General features: G+C 42.0%; 1 protein-coding gene across 5 annotated transcripts in view; it reads left to right on the plus strand.

Moving 5' to 3' along the window:
* meis2a (Meis homeobox 2a) overlaps window positions 1-20667 on the plus strand; it is a 105771-nt gene that overhangs the window by 39906 nt on the left and 45198 nt on the right. For all 5 annotated transcript variants that reach the window (XM_052024912.1, XM_052024920.1, XM_052024928.1 and 2 more), the window contains one exon: window positions 67-212. In XM_052024912.1, coding sequence (XP_051880872.1) covers window positions 67-212 — 146 coding nt within the window. The remainder of the gene's footprint in view (window positions 1-66; window positions 213-20667) is intronic.

Here is a 20667-nt window from a genome sequence, read left to right on the forward strand (position 1 = left end):
TTTTACATGTTATCTGTAGAATGCTCATAATATGTAATTTTTTTTCCTTTTGTCCTGTGATTTCAGGTGATGGGTTAGACAACAGCGTGGCCTCACCAGGAACAGGTGATGATGACGATCCAGACAAAGATAAAAAGCGACAGAAAAAGCGAGGCATTTTCCCCAAAGTAGCTACAAATATTATGAGAGCATGGCTGTTCCAGCACCTCACGGTATGTGCAGTGTGAAGAAATTGTACAGAGGTTAATAGTACTTCCTTGACGCTGATTTAAATAGAGTTTAAAGTTCAAGAGAAAACATTTCTGTAATCTGTGAACATTGCGCTCCATTTTCTTCAGATGTTCAACTCATTAAAGTATAGCTCTGCAAAAGATTATCTGGGCCTTGCGAAACATTCTCGCTCAGATGACAAACTTCACAAGAACATTAGATAGTGAACCGTTTTTTTATATCATTCAACATTATTTCTAGTCTTGTACTTTAAAGAAATATTTTTTGAAGACTGCTTTTTGGGAGAGCATGTTTCTAAACAAGAGGGTTAGAAGTGTCATTATCTGTCAAATTTCCAATCCATTGCTTTTATTGTTGGCTTAGATGTACAGTCCCATTGTGAATGCTGCTAATTTCTGTTTCATTTTTGTTAACCCATTAAACACAGACTTTCTGGGCATCTTATCACACAGTTACTGGATAACTAACTGTGCACATTGTGGTTGGGCAATCTTAGATGTTAAGTTACATCATTGAGCCAATAGGAAAGTGCAGCTATTACCCAGCTGGGCCAGATTAATATTACGATTTGATTTTACAAGGAGTGGATCACATCAGTGATCACTTCCAGGTTAAATCGTACCAATCACAAAACTGGACTTGGCACTTAATGCACGAATGACCTTAGAGCACCTTTTGTTATCAGATACTGCAGTTGCACCCTAATCACATCATTTTTCTGTAATGCCCATTTTTGCCCAGAGTGACATAAACTGAAGCTCAAAGCCTCACATTACAACAGTTATGGGACAGTCTCACCCAACTAGGAGCGCATTGGGTTCATTTGTTGCTTTTCTTACTATTTTAAGGGAGACTTTGCCCATATCAGGAAACCTAAGCGGGCAGGTTCAAAACTGACTAAACTGGTCAGACACCTTAGAAACTCCACAGAGTGAGCTTAGACTGACAGGGTGTTTCCTCCAGCATTTAGCTACTGAGGTACTCATGCAATGAGTGACTCAGTGGTAACACTGCTAGCAACACTCTGTTGCTGGAAGCAGTGCTATGGCCATGTCTGCCCACTCGGTTGGCTGTGGGACCTCAGAGCAGGAGGCAAAGCTTCGTCCCACAGAGGCTTCAGAGACACCATTCCTACAGGAACTTTCCCATGAATGACTGGTTTTCCAAGGCTTTCACCGTGGAGATTCATAACGTTCTGCAGGATGACATTCTGCCATGCTCTTGGATCACTTCTCTCCACGGAAGTCAGGGTCGCATTGACTGAGAACTTCTTCATCATAGGATCTTTCCAAGCAGCTACAGTAGATGGCTTCCACATCCCTTGATTTGCGGCTCCCCGCTGCATTGAAGGGGTTACCCAGGCACTGCACTTGCGAAGAAATGATTTTGTTAACTTTGTTTTCAGCGAGGGACAGGCAGTATGTCAGACACTGGCACTTGCCGCATGTGTGTGCAGACTTTGCCCATGTGGGTGCCCCTGAGGGACCCAGATCTTTCATCAACAGGAAAGGTTCCCACTCCTAGTCTGCAGGTAGTCGTGAATCGAGAAGTATTTCCTGATGGGGGATGTCATATTCCTGGGAGTCACATGTGACTCTTTCATCCTGAGCAGTTTGCAATGCTCCATGTTTTCAGCAGCCAACTCTCCCCGGAGGAATGGTTTCTGGGGACAAGGATTATCCTCCACTTCTAGTGCCCTCTCTAACCACAGCAGTTGAGTGCAGAACAACAAGAGTCATGCAAGTGCCAAGGACACAGTGGAAAACAACATAGCTCTCTTGAAGATGAGACTTAGTTGCATTCATCAGTCCAGGGATGCTTTACGGTCAGAGCAAGCAGGTGTGAAGACTTCATCGTTGTGTGCTGCGTGCCGCACGACCTTGTCAATCAAAGACAGCAGCTCCACTGGAGGAAGAGGAGCAGCATGACCCAGGAGCTGAGGCCATGAGACAGAGCTTGGAGAGCAGTAGGAACAAGAGGAGCAGGAGGAAGAAGGCAAAGAGCCTCACCCTCCCCACACTCCACTCCATACCGGTTATAACACATGACTGAATTAATCCGTGACCCAGTCTCATCAAAGGCTTGCTATAACATTTCTGTCTGAGTGGCACCTCATGTAACCAACTCATCCCCCCACATAAAATAACCTTCTAACTTTCTGTATATGGAAATGGTGGTGTGCACGTCACCCTGATGTCACTTGGAAGGACATGCAATTTCTTTACTCATTACCTTACAGTGTGGAAATTCTCACTCCTGAAGGTGACTGTTGTATTCCTGTTTTGCTTGTCCCTTGTGAGTGAATGTAGGAGGACTCGACCATTCTCCCACAGCCTCTGACTCTCCTATGGCGGGCAAGTATGTAATGCGGCTTTGTGCCTGCCACAGGAAGTGTCTTTAAGGTGCGTAGTACTTCTTTGCTCTGCAGCAAATGTCTTGGAAGGTGCTCTGTATTAAGAAGAACCTGTCAGGAAAGCGATATCCTATTTAGTGCTTGTCCTTGGATGCAAACTACCCCAACAGAATTTCACACCAGGCATTGACCAATTTTGCTGTGATTTTTCTGAGAACACAACTTAGTACTTGCGTTAAACACAACAATGCTTTAGCACACCAAAAATAGGTGCAGCCCACTTCTTGGGCACAGGATCCCAAGGCATAACAAAGATAAGCATAATTTTTTTTTGAAAAAAAAGCAGAGGATTGTTTCATGTGAAATTCAACACATGTCAAATTATTATATTGATAAATCCAGCAGCAAAAAGGGTGCCATTTAACCTGGATTTGCCAGTCCCTGGTCTAACTCACCAAACTGTGCCCCAAGCAAGGCCCCCCATATTACTGAGCAAGGTTGTGGTAGGAAGGAGGATGTAAAGTGCTCTGCTGTTGCAGATATCAGCTGCTTTAATTAAGGATATTTGCCCCCATCCCATATGGTCCAATGAGACCAGCATCAAAATTTCCTTGGAGGTGCATTCTCACCCTTAATGTCAGAATTTGACTTCTGAATTTTCCTTTAGTTATTTGGTTTTTGTTGTCAATGCATTCAAAAAGGTATTGATCCCTGAGCACCTGCAAGGTGAGTTTTGACAATCACATATTAATTTTATTAAATGTACTGTTGGCTTCCTCCAAAGAGTTAACAAAAAGAACATAGAGCATAGAACAGTACAGCACAGGAACAGGCCCTTCGGCCCACGATGTCTGTGCCGAACATGATGCCAAATTAAACTAATTCTCTTTTGCTTGCACATGATCCATGTCCCTTCATTCCCTGCATATTCATTTGTCTATCTAGCAGCCTCTCAAACACCACTCTCGTATCTACTTCCACCATTACCCTGGGCAGCCCGTTCCAGGCACCTACCACTGTCTGTGTAAAAAAACTTGCCCCACACATCTCCTTTAAACTTCTCCCCTCACCTTAAATGCACGTCCTCTAGTATTTAAAAGATTATTCCAATCTGAAACCCAAAGTTTCAACTCATTTGTTTAGTCATATAGGCTTTAATGTAAACCAAGATGCAGTTGTTGAGTCACGGCAGTTTCTTTGCATATACTTAAAGATCAGAGATGCCTTGTGCTGTATATAGCTCTACAGCTGTGAAGCAGCTGCTTCCTTTGTAACAGCATGTGCGCTGAAGTGTGCAGCTCCTGTCATCACCTGAATACCTTTAATCAAAATGTATTATTTTATTCCTTCAGCAACCAAACTATGCCAACAGTATTTTCCACCTGCAAAATCAAATGTTTGGTTGGTAAACAACCTTTTATGCAAAGTTATAATTGCAATATCAAATGTTAATAAACCATTACAGATAATAAGGTGGAGAATGCAACATTAACTTGATGGGTTTGCTGAAGCATATATAAATGTAGATTCTTGGAAGTAAGCTGCTAAAAATATAAGATTTAGTCTTTGATTTGATTGTTTCCCACTAAATGACATTTAACATGGTGTCTTTGGATTTGAACAATTGCACTGAATAATTCATGGTACGTGTACAAATATTTGTGTGGTTGCCAAGGATTGATAAAATGCAAAATCGTAATAGCCAGCTGGATTAATACACCAAGTGGATATGGCAAAGAGGAGCAGTGAGCAAGTCCCAGGTTTAACCTGCAGCTGCGGTGGTTTGGTATTCAGACAGTGCAGTCAACTTCAGCATCCTAATACTGCAGGGGAGGGAGAAAAATGCCAAGGATCTCCCTCCTGATTTACTGATCTGGTAATCCCTGCTGGATAGTGCACTGTGAGGACAGAGGAAGCTTAAAGTTCCCTCACTTTCCCTCCCCCACCCATCCAGTAAAAGATCTATGTAGTGCACACAGAGTCACAAAGCATGGAAACAGCTCCTTCGACTCACTGAATCCACACTGACCATCAAGAAGCACCCATTTACATTTATCCTACACCAATCCCATTTTCTTCTCCTTCTTCTTTATCTTTATTAGTTACATGTATAGTGAAACATGCATAGCGTGTTCTGGGGGCAGCCCACAAGTGTCGCCACACTTCCGGCGCTAACATGGCATGCATACAATTTCCTAACCCGTACGTCTTTGGAACCCATACGTCTCCCCACATTCCCACCAATTCCCTCCAGATTCTACCACTCCCCTATATATTAATATTATATATTACAGTCACCAGTTAACCTGCCAACCCAGATGCTTTGAGATGTGGGAGGAAACTGGAGCATCTGGGGAAAACCCTCGTGGTCATAAGGAGAACATGCAAACTCCATACAGCCAGCACTGGAAATCAGGATTGAACCCAGCTCTGAGGCAGCAGCTCTAACTTGCTATGCCACTGTGCAGTCCTATCTGAAGAAAAGTCAGTTTGGATGAGGTACTGGAGTAATGGCCAGTGGCATTGACATCAAACTCTTATCAAGGAGACATGGCTTCAGGACAGGGTAAAAGTGACAGACGTAAAAAAAAAGCTTTTGTGCATTATTCAGTCTTTTGCACAAAATTTTGCAATTAGTGTTTCAAGAATAACCATACATGAGGTTAATGCTATCACATGGTACCTTTAGTCCATATCAATCCTCCCTGGCAAGATTTTACTATTACGCAGTTATTGTAAGGTTTGATACTTCTATTGAGATGATTGGATTGCTTAAGCAGAAGCCTGCAATGTTTTAGCAACAACTGCGACTCTTTATCCCGGGCTCCCTCAATGTGACTCGTCTTTTTAAACACCCAATACATTTTTTTTAGTACTTTATATAAGAGGTTTTACGAAGGATTCATAGATTTATCATGAGAAGTTATAGGATCAGAACTGTAAACAAAATTGGTTCTAATAACAGGTTGGAGACATGGATTTTCACTGATATTCCATGTAATTTTTATTTTTTATTGAAAATGCACACTTATTATTAATTTTATTTCTTATTATGATTGTAAATGCCCAATGACTTAATAGAGGGAGAAAGGACCTGCTGTCAGACTGGGGTAGATAGGATAAATCAGGGTAAGAGGAGACAACCTGATTTACATTGAACTCAAAGGAAATGAACAGTAGGAGAGTTCTAAAACAGCCAGCCTTCTCCCCGCCATCCATTTCACACCTTCACACAAAAACAAAATCTACTTGGGATAGTGAAATCTGACTGGGACGTGCTTAAGTTCCACCTGTTTTATTATCCCGAAATGCCACATTGGGGCCTTGCAGAGTTATGCTTCCTTACATCAACCTAGCTGCTGAGAAAAAGAAACAAATAGAAGTTCCCACAAAGCGAGCCAATGTGAAAATAAATTTGCAGTAGACATTGGCCATGCAACCTGATACTGGCAAAGCTAAGCCCAAACCGGAAGACCAGAAGCTCAGCCGAAATTTGCTCTTTGACTACCTCTTGATGATTTGGATGGGGCACTCGCCCATGGTGATTGGATTGATTTTGGGCAGCTTACCTCACCAGCAGCAAACCTCAGTCAGGTCCCTCAGAGAGACAAAAGCAAGAAAACTGACTGTAGATTGGCTATGGCTCTTGGAGTGCTATGGGGCTGCTCTTTGATTCTACAAAAGGCTCAGAAGTGTCTTCAGCTGTTTGGTGTAACCTGTACTCTATATCTGGGCAAAGCAAATCTGTCACCTGTTTCACTTGGGACACCTATTTGCCTGAGGGCTTCAGAAATGGGAATTTGGCACCTCATGCCCAAGCCAATATCAGATTGAACATGCTTCAGACATCCATCACCACTGCGATAGGATCCAATTTTTATTCCCTTTGGTACTTGTACACGCCTCCAGTGATTGGTGTAACAGCTGAGGTTGGCAGAGGCCAGTGGACAGATGAAAACCTGAGGTGGGGTGTGGTGCAAGGAGGCTGTAACAGGGAAAAGGAAGTAACAAAGTGGCTGAGGAATTTCTGACGTCTATATTACACATAAATACATTATTACAGGAATGTTGATGAGCGTTGTCATTGAGCCCCCACAATGGATGGGAAGGAGACGGGTGTGTTAAAGGAGATAAAAAAAAGACCGCACTCACTCCCCTGATAACCTGCAGTTGATGGTTTTACAGCAGTAAGTGTGAACCAGGTAGAGATGGGACAACTCACTATTGGATAAATCAGTCTCCTCCAGCACAGGTAGGAAAGTGAAACAAAAGATTTGGATTTATTTCGTGCATTTCTTGACCACAGGATATCCCAAGATGCTTTGCCATGTACAGAATACTTTCAAAGTGGAGTCTCTGTGTAATGTGGGAAACAAGGCAGATGGTTTGTGCACAGCAAGCTCCCAGCCAGAGTAATGTGATAGCTGAACGACCAGCTGTCTTGCTGTTATTGATTGTTGATAAATATTGGCCAAGAGACCAAGATAATTCCTCTCTTCTTGAAAATTGGTATTGGTATTGGTTTATTATTGTCACTTGTACCGAGGTACAGTGAAAAACTTGTCTTGCATACCGATTGTACAGGTCAATTCACTACACAGTGCAGTTACATTGAGTTAGTACAGAGTCCATTGATGTAGTACAGGTAAGAACAATAACAGTACAGAGTAAAGTGTCACAGCTACAGAGAAAGTGCAGTGCAATAAGGTGTAAGGTCACAACAAGGTAGATTGTGAGGTCATAGTCCATCTCATTGTATAAGGGAGCTGTTCAATAGTCTTATCACAGTGGGGTAGAAGCTGTCCTTAAGCCTGGTGGTACGTGCCCTCAGGCTCCTATATCTGCTACCCTATGGAAGAGGAGAGAAGAGAGAATGACCCGGGTGGGTGGGGTCTTTGATTATGCTGGCTGCTTGAATAGCTTAAATCCACCTCGGAGGGTAGGCAGCACCTGGATTTAAAGTCTCATCCTCAATACAGCTTCTTCAACAGTGCTGCATTCACTCAAGTTATCATCAATTTGTTCACTGGAGCAAATGAGAGGATGACCCAACAAGGGCCTTCTACCAACTTGCTGCCACGATACAACACAACCCTCCGAACAGCAGAGACCCATGACAAGTGTCTGGAAAACGGGAACCACCTCGGATCTCAGGACCCATCCCTCAGCATGGAAATTAATCCTCACCTTCAGAGTCCTAGCACAGCCTTAGGCGGTCTGAGGAAGAAGTTTAAATGTCAAGAGCTCAAACCTGGTGCAAAGCTAATAGTCTAATGGGCAGCAGTGATCCCTGACCTCTTGTAAGCATCTGAGACATGGACTACCTACAGCAGGCACCTCAAAGCACAGTAGAGATGCCACCAACGCTGTTTAAGCAAAATCCTCCAAAGTCACTGGAAGGATAAGAAAACCAAAGGCCTACTGGCTCTGCCAGGCTAACGTCCCCAACATTAAGCCGTCATCAGCTCCAGTGGCGAGCTAGCTCATTCTCATCTTCGATTCTAGATTCCCAAACAGACACTCTATTCTGAGCTCTGTCACAGCAAGAAGTTCCCAGGTGGACAGTGAAGGAGATTCGAGAATTTCTCAAAGCCTCCTCGGAAAAGTGTGCTGTTCCTATGACTCTTGAATCCCTGGCCCATGAGCACTCAAAATGAAGAAGGAGCACAAGAACATAAGAAATAGAAGAAGGAGGAGGCCAATCAGCCCCTCATTCCCGCTCTGCCTTTTAATCAGATCAATCCCCTTTCCTGCACTAACTTGCATCTTAAAATCTATTGATCTCTGTCTCCACAACTGAGCCTTTATAGCTCTGTTAGGTAATGAATTCCAAAGGTTCACCACACTCTCGGTGAAGAACTTTTAGTTCTGTCCTGAATAGGTGAAAATCAAAAAAAAACTGCAGATGCTGGAAATCTAAAATTAAAAAAAAACAGAAAAAAGCTAGAAGTACTTAGCAGGTCAGACATCTGTGGGAAGAGAAACAGAATTAAAGCTTTAGGTCAAAGACTGCTTATTAGAACTGGGAAGGAGGCAAAAGAAACGTGAACTGGAAGGGAGGGTGGGGAAAGATCTGAATAGGTGAGCACTTATTTTGAGACTGTCCCCCCAGTTCCAGACACCCCAGCCAGGGTAAACATCAAGTCCCAATCTAACTTGTTAAACCCTTTAAGAATTTGTGCGTGATGTTTTATAGAGAGCCTTGATCCATGCAGCGGGAGCACACATAAGCGCAGCATAAATATACAAAGGATTGCACCACCTCACAAATGAGCCGTCTGCCTGTTCTGTCAAGCACCTCATCTCCACCTATGGCATAGCTTGTGGGTCTTCACATTGGCCTCATCAGCCACCTCAGAATGCACAGAATGTAAGTGGAAGCAAGTTGCCCTCAACTGCTGAGAAGGAGACTCCCTCAGGACTCACTAGAATGTCACTGTTGAGCTTTGTGCTCAGGTGTCTGGAGTGGGACTTGAATCCTGAACTTTATGACTCAGAGGCAAGACTGCTACCCACAGAGAGCCCCATGGAACCTGACTAAGTTTGCTAGGTGCTGCTTAGGAAACTCAAGAATAAAAAAAGAGGCAGGTAGTACGGGCTGAAGAAGTTAGGTGTCGTTTACAGCATTGCCCTCGTGGACAAGAAGTCCACCTGGTCTGTCTGGCAGGACTTCAGCCAGTTGCAGTCACTCTCTTCCCCGTTGCTCCAGGCTCAGACTCCCCCACCCCCAACAAAATCCCCCACATCCTCCCTCCCAATCACTGATCTCTGACCATCTCTGATCAAGGCCACCCACCACCACCCCCCCCCCCCCCCCCCCCCCCCAGTCTCGGCCTTTCCCTCTCTCAGTTGATTCTCTCTTCCCCTCTCGTCCCTCCACAGCAGGTCCTGATTTCTTGCCATCTTCACAATTCCTATCTCTTCCCATCTCCCCAACCCATGAATCTTCCGCAATCTCTCTCCTGATTGCTTTGTTTTCCAACGCCATGTGCGATATTTGTCCTTCTCAGCCTGGTGGCCTCTTTCTCCACTTCCCTGCCAATAACACCCTCTGCCTCCCATTTATCCTGGCCCCTTTCTTATATCCCAGCCCCCCCCCCCCCTCCAGATTGCCAGGAATTTCCCAAAGCCTCCCTGACTGTGGTTTCCTCTGGCTGCATTCTCTGCCTAGAAGCCAGTTGGCCTGTCAACTCAATGACCTGCCAACCCCGGGTAAGAAGAAATGAACCAGAATGAAGAATCTGCTGTTAAATTCATCTCCACCTATGCAGAACTAGCGTATTCACTTTCCCCTGCACTTACCCCAGAAATATTGGGATTGTTATCTCTTTAGTACACACTCTCGAACTTTTATCCAGTTTCTGATTTCACAGCTACTTAAGTAGGCTCTGGTTTTACTGCAGAGCTAAGCCAGGTCCTGTGCGTGTGCATGTGCGTGTGTGTATGTGTGGACACACAGATGTGCATCAGTGTTGAATTTAATTCCTTCTTGGGCGTTAATTTCCCCACTAATTGTCTTGCATACAAACCTTAATCATCTGTATTTTCCACTAATTGCCTTTAGTGATTGAAAGGGTGGTAACTTCTCGTTACCTTGTGTTATGGTGTGGCATTGCTGCATGGAAACTGTCTTGGAATAAACATTGTTTGGAACTCTTCCTGGCATCATGTGAGGTGGACACACTCTTGTAGCATCATGCATTTGATTAGATTGGATTAATGACAGTATTCTTCATTCATTTTGCCACTGGAGTGGATAGTCATAACATCACATGAGGCACAGGTATACATTAAAAGGCATCCCTCTGAGCTGCCTCTAATCAGAGTACTAAACCAGGCTAATAGGGTTGGCCTCCAGATATTTTCCTTGTTAATGCAGGACTGTGTAAGTGTTCGGCCCTTGTATGAATGTTTGTTCTTATTGGAGAACTTTTGAAAGGAGGGAACAAGAAACACACAGGGTTGTTTACCAACCTTTCAGCTGTAAGGTTCTGAGTTTAATCCCATTTCAATGCACATGCCAACCAAGGCTGAATCACAACTCTTTAAAAGGGCAAAATGCTTTCCAGTTTCAATGATGGTTGCAATTTTACTCAGTCCATTTAAAAGTATTATCGGTACTCAAAACTTCTAAAACTTAAATCGAGAAAGATTGCGAAAGAAAAGGTGAATATTGGATCCCCGTTTCTTATCTGTCACTTTGATGTGAAGACATTATTAGTAAATGAAGGTATATTGATTGTGGCTCAGGGGTCAGGATTAACCAGAATGGTCACTGCTCTGTTGAAGCAGTGGGTATTCTGCCTTGCAGCTATGGCCTTTTTGGAGGTCAGGTGCCCTGTGCCCGTTTGCACAGAGGAATTAGACAGAACATGCGTCTGTAGGCTGATTACTTAACCAAAGACAAAATAATGAGTCCTAAGCAAATACTGACTAATTGAAAGGGCTGTAAATCCATTACATATTGGTCAGGGATAATCAGGAGTATTTAATCACTTTTATCTATTCAGGAGCACTGAAGCTGCAACAGCAAAGCCCTGAACCTTGCCATGTGCTTATTATTCTCATCATTATCAAAATTACTTCACAGCTGTTCTTTGCTACATCACCTCAGCTGGAGATTTAGTAACCTGTAAAATGTTTTTAATTTGGAATGGAGCGAGCATTGCTGAGGAAGCTGCTGGGAGGTTCCCCTCCCTGTCCTGAAGGGCATGGCTGCCTTTTAGTGTAAAAACCTTGGCAGGAATACCGAACAGAGCACTCCTTCCACACGCAAGTCAAAAGTTTTACTTTGCTTGGCTCTCGCTCAGCCTTGACATTTCCCAGTTTATTGATGAACGATTTTGTTTCTCCGCAACTGGAGTAATGTGAGAATTTTCCCATCTGGCTGTGCTAATGCAAACAAGTGTACAATTAAAGCCACCGTAGAATTCAGAGCAAGCTCACTTCAATGTCTTCCCGGTTTTAATGCATTGTTTTAAAGTGTTTTAATGTTCACCTCTTTGTAGAGGCCAAACTATTCCTGTACTACAGTAATCCTTTCCTTAAGCAGTATTGTTTTTCACATCAAAAAGACTAATTGAATTATCTCATTAATTTAATTTGTTAAGCAAATGTATTTCACCGACGCAGGATGTGCTCTTACAGGGAGGGTCCTAAGACTTTCCTTCTGAATGGGCCATTGCTGCATTCTAACATTCATGCATTCATTAGCTTTGTCGAAAGAAAGGAACATTGGTTGTTTTTTTTCAAACAACCAAGCAGCATGGAGCAACTTTTCCGTAAGCCACAGGGGTCTTTCTACATATGTTCTCAACTCTGAGCCATTGTCACCTCCTCTGAACAACTCTAAGGGACAAAAACAACAAAGGCCAGCCACAACAATTCCAAGCAGTTAGTTTAATGCAGCATAGAGGGGAAAAAAGTAGCTTGTATTCATTTTTACAGCATTTTTTTTGCTGCTTCAGAACATTTTTCAGTGTTGCATCTTATAATTGGTGAAGGGAAATGAGCGCTAATGATATATATAGGTAATTATTTAATGTGCAGATATGCAGTTTACTGAATTCTAAACATTTAAATGCATGTGATTTAAGTTTTGTTCCATTTTGTGAATGGAGTGTATCATGTAGCAATCCTTAACAAACATGCTACTTGCGGGACACTTGGAGATGCTGTTATTTTACATTTACAGCCCCTCTCAGCAATGCCATGCAAGCAAAATAAGAATGAAACATAATTGAAGCTGGTGCATTCTTTTATCCACTTTGCCCAGCAACGTTGCTGGTGAGTTAATCAGCAAACTCGTCCTGCTTTGACTCAGCTTAAACTACATTCAAATCCGAGCAGAAGAGATATCTTACCAAGGCTGATTTTTATTGGCTGGAAGGAAGAGATTCTTAAATTAGATACATTGAGAAGCCCTCAGACCACTCAATTAGCCCTTAGCTCCTTTTGCCTTTACTCTCAAGTACTCTCCTGTATGATTTGCAAAGAACATATTTGATCACAGAATGGAAACAGGAAGTGCTCAGGCACAAAGGCCTTCGTCTATAAACACTCTCATCAATTTTCAAAGGTGTCCTTACCTTTGTTACAACACACATTGAGGTGACTTTTATTTCAAGCTTTTGGGCTTCCTTAGGAAGTGTGTGATGTTATTGGAATAAAATTGTTCCCTTTTCAGGATTTTTAAAAAAATCTGCTCAAATGCCTCAATGAGTTCCTTGAAAGCAATCCTTTGAGCAAAGCTAGAAGTTTAAATTCAAATTGTTTCAAATTCAAACCCAGCCAGAATAAAATTGAAGGATCAGAGGTAAGTTGGAAGATCACCAAGATGTAAAATATAATTCAGAAAGAGAAAAGCAATTGATAGTCTGTGAACATAAATTATAACCAATTTTAGTCATGGGCACAGTTCTATTTCTGTTGCCATGGCAGTACTCTGGTGATGAAAATTATCATTAAATTTGATGCAACACACATGGCCTTTGAGCTGTTAGGCTAACAGTTAACCATGTTACACATGGCTACAGGCAGTCTTATCCAAGGAGAGGATGTTTGCTTGACACAAAGACTAGTCCACCCATTATAGCCTGGACACAGGCTTTAGCACACCCTAGTTGACAAGCTGCTCTTTTGCAGCAGTGGTTCAGTAAGGCCTCTTTTACATCCTGCCATGTTGCATTAGAATGGACAGCAGTTCGACTGGCAAGGCTGCTGCAGCCTCTGCAGCTGGAACACATCTGCTTATTGTTTGCATCAATAATTGCCAGAGTGAGGTTTTTGTACTGTTATCAGGCTTTGCCACGAAGGGAAAAAAAAGTAAATAAAAGCAGCATTGTTGACTGGGTGTTGCATTCTGCCAGGACTGTAAAAAGCAGCTGTACCTTGAGTTATTATAAATGTCTGCTTTGTTTTAACATATGCAAATTTAAATTTGGAATCAGTAGTCTCCATTTAACCCATTGATGCCCATTGGATGGTTTATAATTTAGAGGGGTGGTAGTCCCTGAGATTCAAAATGGATTGAGGCTGCTAGCCTCATTTGTCACGTACTTGTTTGCTGAAGGGACTCGATGTCAGCACTTTGGTCACCCATAGCAACCTAGGGACAGTTCACTTGTCACAGGCCGTGTCTATAGAAAACTAAATGTTCCAGAGCTCATCAGTCACAGAGCTATCAGATAATTATGGCCAAGGCCACCAAAGCCTCTGCTTTTATCAAACAAGGTTCTCTGCAGCCTTTTCAGTACAATGGAAAGGACAGAAGTCAACACTGTCTGCCATCTGTTGTCTTTGTCCTGTTCTCTCACATGAAGTAATGAAGCTATGAGATGGGGCTATTAACCCTTCCAAGAATGCAATAGTTAACCTTTTCTTCAAAAAAAAGATGCGATATAAAAAAGAACTCTGCAGTGAGTTTACAGATCTATTCGCTTTGAATCTATATGTTTCGACTGCTCCAGGGTAGCCCAGCTACGTATTTTATAGGCCCAGCAGTCATTAGGTATTTAAACTCTCTTAGCTCCAAGTTGCAGGAAATAATTTCTTGGCAATTGTGAAGACTTAGGTGACGGTAGAAGAACGTTTCCAGAAAGCTGTTATGCCAGAACTATCATTTATTTTGCACAGCAGTGCTTGGAGGACCAGTTCATCCAAAGTGTTGGTGATTACAAATGGTACTTCCCATCCCCCAGTCCATACAGCCCTCATTCTCACTCCCCAGTGTCTTTCTTTTAAACAATTGGGTTAACTTAGCCTGAAAAAACTAACAAAACTCTGAGCTTAAGTTGTCAAAGACCATTATTATTCGCTATTTTTTCAATGCATTTAGATATCAGAACTGATTCTAGTTTGCCACTGGACCGACAAAGTGCTCAGTTACGTGCCGATGACACCAATAGTGCGCACCTTTTTCCTCTTTAATTGGTGTGAAATATCTTTAGCCAGAAGAGTGAAAAAAAATTGGCCCTTATGTTGCATTTTCTCAGTATTACTTCTTAGTTTAATCCTTGTGTTCAGCTGGATGCCACAATAAAAGTATAAATATGCATTCTTGGAGAAGAGGCTGGTTTATTGCAGGTTTAGTGACAAATTTGAAATGGCTAAAGCTTTACCTTGGATTCTAATATATGATTCATTTGTACAGTGACTAGTAGAGAAGATTGGCAGAGGCTTGAATTATAATACTGCAGGAATTATTACCATGTCTTGAGCACTTCTTTCTCATCTAATAGCAAGATGTTTTTTTCATGCTTTACAGATCACTTTCTTTATAAAGTGCTACCCTAGGTAAATCCCAAATCTAGCTTAGCTACACTTCAAAGAGCATAAATATTTTTGAACTACCAGAAGTCAAACACTGTGCTTATTGATGACTTTATCTATGAAACACAAAGAGTAGACAGAAAAAGAACTGCTGAGCATTGCACGCAATTGGTTTTTCTTCAGAGAGGTTTTTGAAACTAAGGCTTGCAGTTCCCTTTACTGCAGTGAAGTACTTAAAAAGTGAGAAGTGTAATCTGTTCTTTTTGTGTCAGTCTCAAAGAGACTGGTGAATGCCTAAAAATAGAGAGTGCAGATTTATTAAAATCTCAGTTTTCCACTTATGTAATTTTCTAACCATCTGTTTGAATCATCGGTAGTTCCTGTAGGTTTCATTTTAAAGGCAGCTAAAAATTTTAAGAGATAGAATTTCAGAAGATCTTTCTAAGTTTGAATGTAAGAATATTTCTGTACAATTTAAGTAGTTTGACAGGAATACATTTTCACTTAGCACCCAAATGTGCTCTTTAATTAAGCTATCTTCACCTTCCTGCCAGTGCCTGCCACTTAATATTCCAACAATGCAAGATAAAAATGTAACAGATCGAGAAAAAGAACTCACCAACCCTCACATGAATAGCCAGAAAATCACCGTACCATGATGACCTTCCATTTTCTGGCATTGAAAACCCAGATTGTTTTGACTATACTCATTTCTCAATCACGTGTTTCCTATTGATCATTTGGAATATAATGAGCAGCTATAGTGATAGGATCCAGAGTTGGCACAGTCTGCTAGGAATGGTAGTTTAGCTCAGGAATGATCTTATGTGGTGTTTTGTGTCAGTCATCCACACGATCTGGGTCCTTTGGCAGCGCCAACCTTAGCAGAGAAGGGTTGCATACTCCTTTGCAGCCCTGCTGGAGGGCGTTGTTGACGGGCTGCTGCTTTCAATGTAGTTGCCATTAATCATTGGCTGCCATGTTGTGACGCAGGTTCTAAAAACGTACCATTGAGATGTTGTTATGCGCTGGAGGCCTACAAACAGCACAGGTCTTTGATATTCGTCTCACACCAGGATAAAGAAAATCCAGAGCAAAAGTGCAAATAGACAAAGAAGAATTCCGTGGGTTGGGGGGCAGGTTGGGAATCGAATGAAGGGGAGGAAAGTAGTAAAATCAAAAACAGACACAGGGACTTTTAATGTTTGGTTTTCCAGTGCTGCTATAAATCTTCACTGATTAACTTGAAAATTAAACACTGCCCTGTTGCATTGAGATATTTTTTGATTTGGGTGCACTCCACATCAGTTGTGATATGTCACGCGAAGCTATCGAAATAAAAGTATCCTTAAACTTAGACCTTTTTTTTCCATGGTAATATAATTTTGGATGCCTAACCATGTAACACTCCTTTTGTACATTACATATTTGTGAGCTGCTTTGCTTTACCAAATAAAATAGAAAGCAAGACAGCAACAGAGGTGGCTGGCTTATGAATATTCATTAGCACCATTGCTCCTCCTTTCTTAAGGGCTCTTGAGATTTCCTGATGTCAAAGCAAGCTTGCACAGGCTGCTTTGACACCGTTCACAGCCACCTCAGCAACCCTTCGCCAGCGAAAAGAAAAAAAGCCTGTAATTATCCACACTTTTCTGAAATTCCCCCCCCCCCCCCTTAATGTTCATTATTTAAACCAGCAGCAATTACAAGTTCAAAGGGGTTTAGGAGGCTAGCAACCTGCATAATCACTGCCAAATTAAGCAGGACTCATTCGTCACAGAACAGTTCACTCTGAGCAGTGAATCATGCATGCAGTGACAGGCACTGATTTACATGAAGACAGAAAGCCATGGCCTGCCGAGGTAGGGTTGAGCAATTCTCCATCCTCCAGTGTCCTGGTGTGTACCATATTCAGTTTACTTTTGGGGGGTGGGGAGGGTGGAAGTGACAAATATCACTCATGCACAGGTAAACGTGTGTGTTTGTATGAGAACGTGTGTGCTTGTGCACACATGTAGGTGCATGTGCTTGTGTGTTCCTATGTGACACGTGTGTATGAGCACATGTATGCATGTGTGAGAATGTGTGTGTGTGTGAGTATATGTGTGTGGCTGTGCATTTTCGTGTGCCTGTGAGCTTGTGACTGTGTGTGCACACACCTGTGCGAGCATGTGTGTGTGCATGCATATTGTGTGCATGTGCATATATATTTTTGTGTGAATGTGCAAGAGAGAGAGTGCCCTTAGCTTCCTCAGCTACTGAAATTCTGCACAGTGTCAACAGAATTGCTTTCCAGGTGGTGATTGAGAATTCCAGGGGAGAATCTCTATGATATCCTATTACAGCAGCAAGTGACCAGGGTCACACAAAGGAACTTGACACAGTGAAAAGCAGAAAAGGCGGCTCTGGCTTTTATCAGGCCTAGGTGCTTCTTTTCTTCAGCCTAAATCTGATAACTTACATAAAGCAGCTTTTTTTCTGTGATGCATGGTGGAAATCTTTCTACCAGACTTCACCTGAATCTCCCCCTGTTCTTTAACAAACTGTATGATTTGTGAAGAATATGGTATGTTTTGATGCAGAAATAATCCTTCAATTTATTTTTCGAAACAAAAGAAAGATCTTTTCTCCCTCCTCCTCACCCTCTATATCAGCAGGGAGGATAAAATGCAGCAAACAGATGCTGTCAGTTTCTCTCCTTGGTTGATTTACCTGGAGGCACCCTTGAGCGATGCGAGAAAGGAGCTAATGCCATGCCCAAGCAGTTTTACCTCCCTTCTGCAGACTGCTGGCCAAGACTTGGAAAACTTACCCCTGAGGGAAAGCCCAAGTTCAAATGTCAACCAGGACTGAGAATCAAACTCAGTTGCCAACTCAACACTCCAAATTTGCAGCTCTGCAGCTGCTTTGTTCCATTCCTGGCCCACCTGAAGATTTTCTTTGATACACACCAGTCCACTTAGCTCAGCTTTAGCTTTGGCGCACAAAAAAAACTATTACTGACCTCAACAATTAACAGCACTGTCTTGCACAAAGGAAGTCTTAGTATCCCTTGGCCAGGAACCATTGTTTCTGAAGATTTATAAATCAGATTAGCATCAGATTTTGACTATATTTAGATATTAAAGGATGCTATTAAAGGATGCATTAGAAAATATGTTTAGCATACAGATTTTAAACCGTTACGTAAATAGCGCTGACAGAATGTGCAGATTTGAATAACAAATGTGTTTATGTTAATTAGGGAGAGGAAGATTATATGTAGCTTTCTGGGACAGCGAGACAGGACTATTAGTAACAGCCAGGTCAGACTATGGCTCGAGCAAGAGGAGCAGATGTAAGAATGCTGAAAATCCTGTCGTGTGGCCTCACAACTACACCATACAGTAATCCTTCACTATTATGAGTGTAATAAATGCTGTTCAACACAGCAGACAGACAGTAAAGGAAACGGGGGTAACAGTTTGAGACAACTGAGTTTCCTTTACTCTCTAATATCAAAAAAAAGGGGCATGATTCTCCCGAGGAGCTGTTACAACTTGTGCCTAGTTTGAAGGGATTAGTTAAACTAGTGCCTGCTGGTCAAAGCCTGCAGTTGATAGCTTGATTACTTCATTAATTATTCTGATGTCAAGTGAAAACCAACAGCTGCCTTCCACTTTTAGTCGGCTGCAATTCAGCATATGCCTTCTAAGTTATTTGGGCTGCTTCAGTTAGTGCTTCCCCCTCCATTCCTCTTATATGATTCTGAAAGTTGTTGAAAAGAGTGAAGACACTTGTCAACAAGAAAGAACTTGAGGTTTATCAAATCTGTTTCAGACCTATTATATATCCAGCTCAAAGGCTAATGACCTGCTGGTGTGCGCAACAATTTAGTCAGCATTACTGGAGTTGGTAATGATCACAATGGTTGAACATCAGTATTGTCATGCTAATAACAAAGAGACATAAAAGATCAGTAGCCTCAGCCACGATATGGTAGAACAGTTGCTCTTTTATTATCTTTTGTAATAAAAGATAATTTGATATAGAAACCAATGCATTCGGAGCTCTTGCACATTACCCAATTTTTTATTGCTGTAAGCTGAGCTAGCTGATGAACAGCCTCCAGGGAGGAGTCAGGATCACTTTAGACTTCCTGTTAGGCCAGACTGGGAAAACCACTAATGAAAGAAAAGAAGCAAATGCTGTTTAGCATCAGGTCAGCGGTAATAGGTAAGAACTCAAATATATGTTATGCATGCATGTTCAAAAATATTTTGTTTATACCCCCTTTAATGTCTTTTATTTTATGTCGTTGGAATGACAGTTTGTGAGCTGTTTCTTTAATACTGAAGTGCACTTAAGATATAAATTGAGTTTGTACAAAATTACATTTGTTTAGCTGGCTAACCCTTGCCCAAATCACCATTTGCATTTATAGATCCACAGAGACTGCAGTAAGTTAGGTTCATCCAGATCTAAACTAAATGCAGTTTCCCAAGGGTTTATCAAAGAATTGCTCCAAGTCAGTAGGGTGCTAAGCAGCTTGTCCGGTGTGTGTGCTGACTTTCTGCATTAGATGTAGAAAGGCTCCTCAGCTTTATAGCCTACACAGCTATGATGAATGGTTGATCATTCTAGGCTTTTAAACCTTGATATTTCCCCAATAGAAACATAATCTTCTGAAATTTAATCCTTCTGGTATCTAAGGACTTTGGCTTATGTGCATCCCCTTCATGAGTCTCCCAAGGATCAGATGTACCATGCCCAGGAATACAAATTTTCATTGCTTAATACCACTTAATTCCAACTCCCACCCTCCACTGACATTAAGTGGTTCCTATTTAGCACAAGGACAACCATTGCATTTCCATCAGAGAAAACGATATCAGGCATTCAGACATAAACCCTTCAATTTTGTGAGGATAGAATTTTACCAATAGTGATCAGGTCCACTTTCTTCAGTCCTTTCCCTAAATCAGTTACAAAATAAAGCCAGTATAATAGCATACTGTGACATCATACAAATGATGCTGTTATCATGGCACCCAGAATAACATCATATTTGGTTTGCAATCCCAAATTCCTGTTGTGATTATAAAAATTCAGGATTAAATTTTGCAAATCCTGCTGATTACTGGGATTATTATTTGCCATTACCTAGATGCTTTTTTCTGACTTCTGCTTTGCTGTTGACAAGCTTTGGGATTCATTACTAGAGACAAGTGTCACAAGTTCGAAGCTTCTGAACCAGGATAATCTGACGAGGATTTAAAACTGTTTCGGCAATAATTTGTATCTGGAATTCCTGAAGCATGTGGTGAGCATTGCATTGCCTAAAGCTCCTCATCACAATCACCGGCAGTCTCCTCCACCAGCTCTAAGGCCTTCTCTTAACTCTGCCTCTCTCACAACATCTCTACGCTCTGGCCTCTCTCTATCTCGGCCTCTCTGATCCAGGTTTTTCTTGCATGCTGCTTCCTTCTACGGTGCCTCCATTCTCACTGACCAGCACCTCTCTCCTGCGTTAGCTTCTGGTTCTGGCTGCTCATCAACCAGTGAACCTATGTACATAAGGCAGCACCATCCCCAGCAACTGGATAAACCTCATCCTTACCATTTTGCCATTTCTGAAATTGTGGGATGTTTTAGTCTGTACATTTCAGCATTGTTGCTTTGTTGCCAAGGCTACGCTTATAGAATAAGGGTTTTCAAATCCTTCTGCCAAGAACAAATTTGTACATTTTCAAGCGCGTGCCAGATATCATTGAGTTCACATGATAGTTAAAGACTGGAATGGTCTATATTTGGCTAAATCTTGTTGAATGTAG

Source organism: Pristis pectinata, chromosome 1 (genome assembly GCF_009764475.1).
Source record: "Pristis pectinata isolate sPriPec2 chromosome 1, sPriPec2.1.pri, whole genome shotgun sequence".
NCBI lineage: Eukaryota > Metazoa > Chordata > Chondrichthyes > Rhinopristiformes > Pristidae > Pristis > Pristis pectinata.